The following is a 13,204-nucleotide window of genomic DNA, read 5'->3' on the forward strand; positions in this document are numbered from 1 at the left end:
CCCTTTTTTGTTGTTCTTTGGCCAGAATTTTGTTATTTTTGTGCAGCTTGCAACAAGAAATTCTTTTTAATGAAATTTTACAGATCCACTGCAAATATGTATAAGTTTTCACATATTTATTTCTGGATTTTTTTTTAAATATAGAAATATTATTTTTGAATCTTTTGAAATAAAGTCCTCCAATGCCCCGTCCACCAAAACTTTGCACTCGTATCATATGATAGTATCATTCATATGATACTAGTGTATAATATTACTTTCGTAATGAATAGTATCATAAGTTCGTATTTTAGACTGTCTTATTAATTTTCATGATTACACAAAGTAGTACAACATTTAATATGATATGGTATCATAATATGATATGACATCCTCCCTTTCCTCATTTAATGATGTAACAGGTTGTCATGCATGATATTACTTATGGTACTTCCATTACGACCAACCTGACTCTCCTCCATTTTTCTCATGCAGCTAGACCATCTCTTTCTCCACCCTATCTCTCCTCCGTTGTCCCTATCCCAACAAGCCGCGTTGATCATGTCTCCTATGAGTTCTTCCCGTATTGAGTCCGGATGTGGTCTAATCCGAGTTGCACAAAAAGGAAACCAATGTTTTTCCGTTCCTCGAACATGTAAACCCCCTTCCTCTCATGCATGAGGGATGTCATGACAACTCAATCTGCGGCAGATGTTGGTGAGGCCTCGTAGGGATACCACGCTGGCCACGTTGTCCCTATCTCGATGTCATTGCTCTGCTCACTTCGGCGTCGCCTCCGTCTCGACCTTGTTGCTCTGTGTTGCCGCCCTCCTTTCTTCTTCATGAAATTTGACTTAGACATACATAAACATTGATTTTCCAGGCAATTTACAAATATCGCACCCTTAATGTTCAACACTCCAACTAGAAATGACATGCATGTGGATTTCATACAGGAACACTAGGCTCAAATTTGTTTTATGTGGTAAAAATTTGGTACACACAATTTTATACGGGGACACCGGGTCATTTTTGTTCTACGTGGGTGATAAGATTTTGGCGTCTATCATTTTTCTCTCAAGGTATTGGGGTGCCATACATTTGATCTAGCTGGCTGGTTTGCCAGTTCAATTTGGTTGCATGATAGTTGTTTGAAAATGGAAAGGGTTTCGCTTCGTTATTATCCTTAAACTGGATTTTGGGGTTGATTTCCTACCGGAAGTACATTGGAGGGGTGTTGTGCACCGAGTCCGTCAGTTCGACCGAGAAGATAGGTTGTTTGTCACGAAGAAAACCATTAGAATCCGAAGGCATAATCTGACCGGTCCGTTTTTGATCTAACGCTACAGATGGATTCAGACAAAATCTCAATATGTGTTTTCTTTTCAGTCGACTTGTACCTAGCCAATCCCTTTCCTATTGGCTACCTATGGCATTTCTTCTCTCCCTACGTTTCCGTACGTTTTCTAAGATACACACTGGAAAGCTCACATGCTCGAGAGCCCCATGCTAAGCCCTATAAATACACCAAGCCTCGCCCTTGTCGACACGAACACACACAAAGCTCTAGCTTAACAGCGCCTCCAGCTCTAGCCCTACCTCTCTCGCAGCCTCCTACGCCTGCAAGAAGCAGCTCTCTCTCGCAGCCTCTTACGCCTGCAAGAAGCAGCTAGCCAGTGCGCGCACATCGTCCATCGATCACCTCGATCACCAGTTCACCACACACACACAGCCAGCTCCATCCAACACCTCGGGTCGACGATGGCCATGGCGCAAGGACAAGCGGCACGGGCCACGAGGGAGGCCGTGCCCCTGGTGTCCCGTGTGGCCATCATCGGCGGCGGGATCAGCGGCCTGGCCGCGGCGAAGCAGATGTCGGCCTACGATCCCGTCGTGTTTGAGGCGACGCCGTCCGTCGGCGGGGTGTGGAAGCACTGCGTCTACCGCACCACGCGGCTGCAGACGCCCCGCCCGGACTACGAGTTCTCCGACTACTCCTGGAAGAACCGCGACGACCCGTCGTTCCCGACCCACACCGAGATCGTCGACTACCTGGAGGGCTACGCCGACGAGTTCGACCTCTGGCGCTACATCTCGTTCGGGTCCAAGGTGGTGGACATCAAGTTCCTCGGCGGCGCCGAGGCCGGGTTCACCGAGCTGTGGAGCGGCACCGGCAAGGCTCCGCTCCGGGGCAAGCCCATGTGGGAGGTCGGCGTCGTCACCGGCGACTCCAACATCGTTCAGGTACCATAGGCACTTACACATGTTTTGGATGCTTGTTTCGAGATACTTTGCGCCATGTTCTGATGAATTCAATCGATCTCACGCGCATATATATTTTAACACGCGATCGAATGTGCAGTATTACAAGTTCGAGTTCGTGGTGATGTGCACGGGGAAGTACGGCGACGTGCCGCGGATGCCGGTGTTCCCGCCGGGGAAGGGGCCGGAGGTGTTCAAGGGGACGGTCATGCACTCGCTAGACTACTGCAAGCTGAGCGAGGAGGAGGCCGTTGAGCTCATGCGAGGCAAGAAGGCGGTGGTTGTTGGCTACAAGAAGAGCGCTATCGATCTAGCCAACGAATGTGCTCAGGCAAACCAAGGTACGTAAGAGAGCATACTCCTAGCTATGCACAGGAAAGATTTAACATGTTTTGAATCAAAATTTCTCCTCAAATATGGAAAATTCAACATGGAACTACGCATGAAACTAGCAGCAAGCCAAGGCAGATAAGCTATCGTACTCGTGTAAACGCGTGTATACATACGAGGAAATCATTGAAAAAGAATATGCCATGGAAGTTCACACAGGAGCTTAATTAACAACAAAACGAAAACAGGATAGTAATATATATTGTGGAAGCCTCCCATCATTCGATGAAGTGGATGCCAGAATAATGCATGCCATATTTGGTGACATGTGCCTTAGCGATTCGGGAGAGTCGGATACTCTGTTCCAGAAAAGGTCACTCTTGTCTTGACCCGTCGCACACTTCATCATTCACCTATTATATGATTCTAGACAGTGTAGCTAGCCAAGGTAGGTCTCTTGCATTTACAAGTTCAAAGTATACTTGACGCAATCAGTACGCATACCGCCTTGAGCCCTTGACTTTTCAAACTAGCTCCATGCACTAGAACACCACTTGCATTGGGGTCAAAGAAAATTCTACGCGTCACTCAATCATATATGTACAAAAGACTTGCAACAAGGATTATCTGCCGTTCCAAACTAGATTGTTCGCACGCAAGACTGGTAGTAGTAGGAGCAGCGTCGTGATTCACTCGCGGAAACAACAAACCAGATGGAGATATATGCTTGTTAATATGGGTCAATGTTGATCGATGATTTAATTGGTTGTTTGTTTGCAGGCGAGGGAGGGCAGCCGTGCACGATGCTGGTACGGACCCTGCACTGGGTGGTGCCATCGTACTCCATCTGGGGCCTGCCATTCTCCATGTTCTACTCCACACGCTTGTCTCAGCTCTTCTACGAGCGGCCCAACCAAGGCTTCTTCCGATCCCTCCTCTGCCGCCTCATGAGCCCACTGGTATGTATGTGTACGTCAGAATTATATTCATGCACGCATATGTAGAAAATACTTAGAAGTGTACGTTTGAACGTACGGGATATTACATCGGGACTCAACGACATGCACGTGTGCATGCTCGAGACCATGCATGCACATCACAATCTGACAGCAGCGTGGGTTGCTTTGAATTCTGGTGGTGCAGCGGACAGGGGTGTCGAAGTTCATCGAGTCGTACCTGTCGTGGAAGCTGCCACTGGGAAAGTACGGTCTGACGCCGGACCACCCCTTCGTCGAGGACTACGCCAGCTGCCAGATGGCCATCCTCCCGGAGGGCTTCTTCGACATGGCGGACCGCGGCCTCGTCCGCTTCAAGAGGGCGTCGGCCGGGTGGTGCTTCTCAGAGAACGGCGTGGTCCTCGACGACGGCACCAAGGTGGAGGCCGACCTCGTCTTCCTCGCCACCGGCTTCGAGGGCAAGGACAAGCTCCGCGAGGTCCTGCCAAAGCCCTTCCGCGACCTCGTCGTCGGCAAGTCTTCCATGATGCCGCTCTACCGGTACGTGTATACGCCGCGCTTATGTTTGATTTGCTCCCACACATATCCGTCGATCGATGCATGCTGACGTGAAGTTTTGTGTTGGCAGTGGCACGATCCACCCGCTGATCCCGAACATGGCGTTCGTGGGGTTCGTGGAGAGCGTGTCGAACCTGCACACGTCGGAGCTGCGGTGCCGGTGGCTGTCGGGGCTGCTGGAGGGGAGGTTCGAGCTGCCGACCGTGAAGGCCATGATGGGGCACGTCGCCGGCGAGGCCGACGCCATGCGCCGCACCACGCGGTTCTACCGCCGCCACTGCATCTCCACCTACAGCATCCACGACAGCGACGGCATGTGCGCCGACCTGGGCTCCGCCACGCTCCGCAAGGCCAACTGGATCGCCGAGCTCTTCGCGCCATACAACAACAAGGACTACAAGGAACAGTGATTAATTCATACGTCCGGACACATCACATCGTCCTACGTACGTATACTACACTTACTCGACCGCACCAATATATACATGCGGCCGAATACGTAAGTACAGCCGGTATAATACATTCTTTTAGTAAAAGCACATACATATATACGCGATTCCATTGGTAGCTAGTAATAATATCGATCGCTAACAAGAATATACGTATACACATACGTACTATAATAAGATTCTTTATTCCTGTACTAGTAGTACTACTGCAGTGTGTAAGTCCTTAGGGCTCGATGCTGACTAGTAATCAAGGACTAGGTCATGCATGATAATTTATGTATCAAGTGTCATGTGAACCGAGGAACGTTCGGTTAAGGACTCGTGACCTCGATCAAGGAGGTCTTGTCTCGCCCGCGACCACAGGAATATTCCAACTGTCGAGGAGCATGTGGACTGTAGTAGATCCTTGTGTGATTACTTATAGCAGTATATGATTCATCCCTGTACAACACCTGTGGCTCATTTTTTTTTCTTTGTCGATGTAACAATTGGATCTATGAGCATGCAATGAAAATTACTCATTCTTCTAATGTTCTGTTGCAAATAACATTCTGGTTGGCGTGTGTTTTCTTGCTGCATACGGCGTCAACTCCTAACGTTGCTACTGCACTGAAAGAACATTATTACAGTACAACACCATGTGCGAGCTGTAGATAATCGAAGTGCAAATGAATCTCTGTACTTCTATCGGTGATTTTTAAACGAGGCAAGAGATTTAACATTTCCTCGCTGCACATAACTCTAACTTCTGTCATAACCAACCATTGGTCCCTCCATGACCGCAGTGCCACAACCTGGACTGCAAACCACTAGTCCCTCTAATCGACATGCATGAGCTCAAAAGCCGAAGCCTCCAAGGATGAAAATGATGCAGCGCACCGTCATCCTACAATCCAAGGTAGATATGAGGTTTCGCTCCTAAGCAAGCACTTCGAGAGAAGGAGAGGAGCACAACAAGATAACAACATGCACATAAGACCCCAATAGGAAGATCTTGATCGCCAAGCTCCAGCCTCTCAGGATCTACCACGGACACCATAAGATTAGATCGAGCGCACCACCACCTCATGCCACAAGGCGCAAGCCCCCACCCACAAGGCAGAAGGTTGGGTTGCTCGCTTCGCCTCAAGGAAGTTGCACCACTATGGAGACCTATTACAAGAGAATTAAGAGGGGAACTAGTCTAGTCCACCTTCGGTCAACCATCAACAATTTTGCGACGGAGGGAATGGTGGGAGGGCTAATGACACTTAAGGTTATGTATAGTCGCCCCGACTGGAGCAATGTGCAGTACATAGAACGCTTTATTGCACCTCTTGTCATTTCTTCATTGATGATCACCAAGGCTATATATACTCTAGGGTAATGCAGCACAAAACAAAAAATATGCGTACTACGTACACCCCTAGAACCACTATGAAGGTGCATAAAAGGTTTGATCTCATCGTTACCAACTCATAGTGCAGCATAATGGAAGTAGAGTTGGTAAAAATCGTTAGTGCAGATCTGAGTAGCTAGGAGTTTACAACCTCCCAACTGCGAGGATCATCTCCCTTGAACAATCCCTCAAACAGAACTCGGACAAAAGATTGAAACTACGTCCTCTCTATTGGGTTGCACAAATATGGTGTCGCCTATCAAGCAGGACTTCGCCATCTAGAACTCATATATGCCAAAGACTAGGAAACCTTTCAGTGCTATGAAGCTATTTCATGGAAGGAGAGAAAGAATGATAGATCATTGCATGCCTTGTGATGAGAGACTTGAAGAGAATTCAGTGAGTTTGAGAGCTCCTCTCCTCCTCCATTTAGAGTCTGGGCAAGGGGTGGAGGGAGGCCAAACAGTCAGCCACCAAAGGTGGGATAAAGCCCCATAATGGGCTTTACCACCCTTGGCCGACCACACTTCCCCCCTCCTCCCCCAAAACATGTGCCACCACAAGTCGGATAAATCCCCAAATGGGGGCTTTCCTTCTCAACCAAAATCCATCTAAAGGAGCTGCCCCAAGAAGGGGGCTTCCGCAAAAATCACTTCCACGATTCGTGGGATCTTGTCCCCTCACGCCGCAAAAATGACAGAAGATCCATAACATTAATGGCACCCTCTAAAATAATTCCGCGCTCCAAAACATTTCTGGTATGATAGTTTTATTCCAAAACAATTTTTGGTTTCTCTCAAACACTACTCAATTTATCTTCGAAACTTTTTCATCATCTTCAAAACATTTATGGGAACTTTCTGTTGGACTCCGTGTCGGGTACTCGACAGAAAGATGACCCTTATGTTTGTGACCCTATAGATTTTGTGATATATAGACATGCGAGGAACACTTTCCGATCAATTATATATCAATAGTGAAACCGTGGACATCCATATTGACCCCTGTACCCACACAAATAAATATTTCAGTGGACACGTAATTACCAAATGTTGTTCCTGTTGCTTTACGATATGTTACAAATACCCGAGGTGACATTTAATAGCATCCCCATGAATTAGTAACCTATTCACTATGACATTTACTTTGTTACTGATTTTATTCTATTTTCTCGTTCTCGCATTCCGGCATCACTAAGATCAAAGTGTTTGGTTAACGTAGCATAAATTCAACATTTTCCTACGCATATTCAGATCTTCCTATGGAGAGACCAGCAACGAGAGAGGGGTAAGAGCATCTTCATACCTTTGAAGATCGCTAAGCGGAAGCGTTGCTAGAACGCGGTTGATGGAGTCGTACTCGCAGCGATCGATCTAGTGCCGAACTACGGCACCTCCGCGTTCAACACACGTGCAGCCCGGTGACGTCTCCCGGACCTTGATCCAGCAAGGAGGAGGGAGAGGTTGGGGAAGAACTCCAGCAACACGACGACGTGGTGTCGATGGAGAGATGAGGTCTCCCGGCAGGGCTTCGCCAAGCACCGGCAGAGAGGAGGAGAAAGAAGGGCAGGGCCGCGCCGAGAGAGAGGCCAAAGTCTAATCTCCAATGACCAAAAGGTGCCCACTATATATATGGGGAGGGGAGAGGGGGTGCCACCCCTAGGGTTCCCACCCTAGGTGGTGCGGCAGCCCCCCCAGATGGGAGGTGCGGCGGCCAGAGGGGGGAGGAGGGGGTGGCGCACCACCTGGTGGGCCTTAGGCCCACCTGGCTTAGGGTTTGCCCCCCCTTTTCTCTCCCCTGCGCATTGGGCTAAGTGGGGAGGCGCACCAGCCCACCTAGTGGCTGGTTCCCACCCCCACTTGGCCCATATTACCTCCCGGGGTCGTTGCCCCCCTTCGGTGGTCCCCCGGGGCCACCTCCGGTGGTCCCGGTGGTCCCGGTACGTTACTGGTGATGCCCGAAACACTTCCGGTATCCGAAACCATCCGTCCTATATATCAATCTTTACCTTCGGACCATTCCGGAGCTCCTCGTGATGTCCGGAACTCCGAACAACTTTCGGTAACCTCGTATAACAATTCCCTATAACCCTAGCGTCATCGAACCTTAAGTGTGTAGACCCTACGGGTTCGGGAGACAGACAGACATGACCGAGACACCTCTCTGGCCAATAACCATCAGCGGGGTCTGGATACCCATGGTGGCTCCCACTTTCTCCACGATGATCTCATCGGATGAACCACGATGTCAAGGATTCAATCAATCCCGTATACAATTCCCTTTGTCTATCGGTATAGAACTTGCCCGAGATTCGATCGTCGGTATGCCTATACCTTGTTCAATCTCGTTACCGGTAAGTCTCTTTACTCGTTCCGTAGCACGTCATCGTGTGATTAACTCCTAAGTCACATTGAGCTCATGATGACGTCATCGTGTGACCCAGAGATACCTCTCCATCACACGGAGTGACAAATCCCGATCTCGATTCGTACCAACCCAACAAACACTTTCGGAGGTACCCGTAGTGCACCTTTATAGTCACCCAGTTACGTTGTGACGTTTGAGACACCCAAAGCACTCCTACGGTATCCGGGAGTTGCACAATCTCACGGTCGAAGGAAAAGATACTTGACATTAGAAAAGCTTTAGCATACGAACAATACGATCTAGTGCTATGCTTAGGATTGGGTCTTGTCCATCACATCATTCTCCCAATGATGTGATCCCGTTATCAATGACATCTAATGCCCATGATCAGGAAACCATGATCATCTATTGACTAACGAGCTAGCCAACTAGAGGCTTGCTAGGGACACATTGTGATCTATTTATTCACACATGTATTACTGTTTCATGTTAATACAATTATAGCATGAACAATAGACGATTATCATGAACAAGGAAATATGATAATAACCATTTTATTATTGCCTCTAGGGCATATTTCCAACATTCTCCCACTTGCACTAGAGTCAATAATCTAGTTACATTGTGATGTATCAAACACCCATAGGATTATGGTGTTGATCATGTTTCGCTCGTGGAAGAGGTTTAGTCAACGGGTCTGCAATATTCAGATCCGTGTGTACTTTACAAATATCTATCACTCCACTCTGGACATGGTCCTGGATGGAGTTGTAGCGGCGTTTGATGTGCTTCGTCTTCCGGTGCAACCTGGGCTCCTTGGCTATGGCAATGGCCCCAGTGTTTTCACAGAAGAGTGTCATTGGACCCGACGCGCTTGGAACCACTCCAAGGTCGGTGATGAGCTCCTTCATCCAAATTCCTTCATGAGCTGCTTCTGAAGCAGCTATGTACTCCGCTTCACATGTAGATGCTGCCACGACTTCTTGCTTGCTGCTACACCAGCTCACTGCCCCATAATCAACACATATACGTATCCGGTCTGTGACTTAGAGTCATCCGGATCTGTGTCGAAGCTAGCGTCGACGTAACCCTTTACGACGAGCTCTTCGTCACCTCCATAAACGAGAAACATTTCCTTAGTCCTTTTCAGGTACTTAAGGATATTCTTGACCGTTGTCTAGTGTTCCATACCTGGATCACTTTGGTACCTCCCTACCAAACTTATGGCAAGGTTTATATCAGGTCTGGTACACAGCATGGCATACATTAGAGAGCCCACGGCTGAAGCGTAGGGGACATAACTCATCTTCTCTCTATCTGCTGCCGTGGTCGACGACTGAGTCTTACTCAATCTCATACCTTGCAAAACTGGCAAGAACCCTTTCTTTGAGTTTTCCATATTGAACTTCTTCAATATCTTGTCAAGGTATGGCGAAAGACCTATGAGGCATCTTGATCTATCTCTATAGATCTTGATGCCTAATATGTATGCGGCTTCTCCAAGGTCCTTCATTGAAAAACTCTTGTTCAAATAGGCCTTTATGCTCTCCAACATCTCTATATTATTCCCCATCAATAATATGTCATCCACATACAGTAGGAGGAAAGCTACAGAGCTCCCACTCACTTTCTTGTACAGACAGGCTTCTCCGTAAACCTGTATGAACCCAAACGCTTTAATCACCTCATTAAAGAGAATGTTTCAACTCCGAGATGCTTGCACCAGCCCATAGATGGAGCGCTGGAGCTTGCACACTTTGTTAGCACTCTTAGGGTCGACAAAACCTTCTTTTTGCATCATATACAACTCTTCGTTAAGGTTCCCGTTAAGGAACGTTGTTTTGACGTCCATTTGCCAAATTTCATAATCATAAAAGGCGGCAATTGCTAACGTGATTCGGACTGATTTCAACTTCGCTACGGGAGAGAAAGTCTCTTCGTAGTCAACTCCTTGAATTTGTCGAAAACCCTTTGCGACAAGTCGAGCTTTGTAAACGGTTACATTACTGTTTGCATTAGTCTTCTTCTTGAAGATCCATTTATTTTTTATGGCTCGCCGGTCATCGGGCAAGTCCACCAAAGTCCATACTTTGTTCTCATACATGGATCCTATCTCAGATTTCATAGCCTAAAGCCATTTGTTGGAATCCGGGCCCGCCATCGCTTCTTCATAGTTCGAAGGTTCACCGTTGTCTAACAACATGATTTCCATCACAGGGTTGCCGTACCACTCTGGTGCGGAGCGTGCCCTTGTGGACCTTCGCGGTTCAGTAGTAACTTGATCCGAAGCTTCATGATCATCATCATTAACTTCCTCTTCAGTTGGTGTAGGCGCCACAAGAACAACTTCCCGCGCTGCGCTACTACCCTGTTCGAGAGGGGGTGTGATTACCTCATCAAGTTCTACCTTCCTCCCACTTACTTCTTTCGAGAGAAACTCTTTCTCTAGAAAGGATCCGTTCTTGGCAACAAAGGTTTTACCTTCGGATCTAGGATAGAAGGTATACCCAATAGTTTCCTTAGGGTATCCTATGAATACGCATTTCTCCGCTTTGGGTTCGAGCTTTTCTGGTTGAAGTTTCTTCACATAAGCATCGCAGCCCCAAACTTTAAGAAACGACAACTTAGGTTTCTTGCCAAACCATAGTTCATACGGTGTCGTCTCAACGGATTTAGACGGTGCCCTATTTAAAGTGAATGCTGCAGTTTTTAATGCGTATCCCCAAAATGATAGCGGTAAGTCGGTAAGAGACATCATAGATCGTACCATATCTAATAAAGTGCAATTACGACGTTCAGACACTCCGTTGCGTTGCGGTGTGCCAGGCGGCGTCAGTTGTGAAACGATTCCACACTTCCTTAGGTGTGTGCCAAACTCGTGACTCAAATATTCTCCTCCACGATCAGATCGTAGACATTTAATTTTTCTGTCACGTTGATTCTCAACCTCACTCTGAAAGTCCTTGAACTTTTCAAACGTCTCAGATTTGTGCTTCATCAAGTAGATATACCCATACCTACTCAAATCATCGGTGAGAGTGAGAACATAACGATAACCACCACGAGCTTCAACGTTCATTGGACCACACACATCAGTATGTATTATTTCCAATAAGTCAGTTGCTCTCTCCATTATTCCCGAGAATGGAGTCTTAGTCATCTTGCCCATGAGGCACGGTTCACATGTGTCAAATGATTCAAAGTCAAGAGACTCTAATAGTCCATCAGTATGGAGCTTCTTCATGCGCTTAACGCCGATATGACCAAGGCGGCAGTGCCACAAGTATGTGGGACTATCATTATCAACTTTACATCTTTTGGTACTCACACTATGAATATGTGTAACATCACGATCAAGATTCATCAAGAATAAACCATTCACCAGCGGAGCATGACCATAAAACATATCACTCATATAAATAGAACAACCATTATTCTCTGACTTACATGAGTAGCCGTCTCGCATTAAGCAAGACCCTGATACAATGTTCATGCTTAAAGCTGGTACTAAATAACAATTATTAAGGTTTAAAACTAATCCCGACGGTAGATGTAGAGGTAGCGTGCCGACGGCGATCACATCGACCTTTGAACCATTCCCGACGCGCATCGTCACCTCATCCTTGGCCAGTCTCCGCTTATTCCGTAGTTCCTGCTTTGAGTTGCAAATGTGACCAACAGCATGTTGGGGAACGTCGCATGGGAAACAAAAATTTTCCTACGCGCACGAAGACCTATCACGGTGATGTCCATCTACGAGAGGGGATGAGTGATCTACGTACCCTTGTAGATCGTACAGCAGAAGCGTTAGAGAACGCGGTTGATGTAGTGGAACGTCCTCACGTCCCTCGATCCGCCCCGCGAACAATCCCGCGATCAGTCCCACGATCTAGTACCGAACGGACGGCACCTCCGCGTTCAGCACACGTACAGCTCGACGATGATCTCGGCCTTCTTGATCCAGCAAGAGAGACGGAGAGGTAGAAGAGTTCTCCGGCAGCGTGACGGCGCTCCGGAGGTTGGTGATGATCTTGTCTCAGCAGGGCTCCGCCCGAGCTCCGCAGAAACACGATCTAGAGGAAAAACTATGGAGGTATGTGGTCGGGCAGCCGTGAAAAAGTCGTCTCAAATCTGCCCTAAAAGCTCCATATATATAGGAGGAGGGAGGGGGACCTTGCCTTGGGGTCCAAGGGACCCTCAAGGGGTCGGCCGAGCCAAGGGGGGGAGGACTCCCCCCCAAACCGAGTTGGACTTGGTTTGGTGGGAGGAGTCCCCCTCCCTTCCCACTTCCTCCCTCTTTTTTTTTCTTTTCCTTTGATTTCTTTGTCTTGGCGCATAGGCCCCTTTGGGGCTGTTCCACCAGCCCACTAAGGGCTGGTGTGTCTCCCCAAAGCCTATGGGCTTCCCCGGGGTGGGTTGCCCCCCCCGGTGAACTCCCGGAACCCATTCGTCATTCCCGGTACATTCCCGGTAACTCCAAAAACCTTCCGGTAATCAAATGAGGTCATCCTATATATCAATCTTCGTTTCCGGACCATTCCGGAAACCCTCGTGACGTCCGTGATCTCATCCGGGACTCCGAACAACATTCGGTAACCAACCATATAACTCAAATACGCATAAAACAACGTCGAACCTTAAGTGTGCAGACCCTGCGGGTTCAAGAACTATGTAGACATGACCCGAGAGACTCCTCGGTCAATATCCAATAGCGGGACCTGGATGCCCATATTGGATCCTACATATTCTACGAAGATCTTATCATTTGAACCTCAGTGCCAAGGATTCGTATAATCCCGTATGTCATTCCCTTTGTCCTTCGGTATGCTACTTGCCCGAGATTCGATCGTCGGTATCCGCATACCTATTTCAATCTCGTTTACCGGCAAGTCTCTTTACTCGTTCCGTAATACAAGATCCCGCAA

General features: G+C 47.9%; 1 protein-coding gene across 1 annotated transcript; it reads left to right on the forward strand.

Moving 5' to 3' along the window:
- The first annotated feature begins 1,544 nt into the window (after positions 1 to 1,544).
- Positions 1,545 to 5,053, forward strand: LOC123447120 (probable flavin-containing monooxygenase 1). The gene is made up of 5 exons (XM_045123688.1): positions 1,545 to 2,223; positions 2,342 to 2,582; positions 3,352 to 3,530; positions 3,715 to 4,067; positions 4,156 to 5,053. Exons 1-5 carry the CDS (start codon positions 1,741 to 1,743, stop codon positions 4,493 to 4,495), a joined length of 1,596 nt encoding a protein of 531 aa, XP_044979623.1. The 5' UTR covers positions 1,545 to 1,740; the 3' UTR covers positions 4,496 to 5,053.
- The last annotated feature ends 8,151 nt before the right edge of the window (positions 5,054 to 13,204 follow it).

This window comes from Hordeum vulgare, chromosome 4H (assembly GCF_904849725.1).
Source record: "Hordeum vulgare subsp. vulgare chromosome 4H, MorexV3_pseudomolecules_assembly, whole genome shotgun sequence".
Classification (NCBI taxonomy): Eukaryota; Viridiplantae; Streptophyta; class Magnoliopsida; order Poales; family Poaceae; genus Hordeum; species Hordeum vulgare.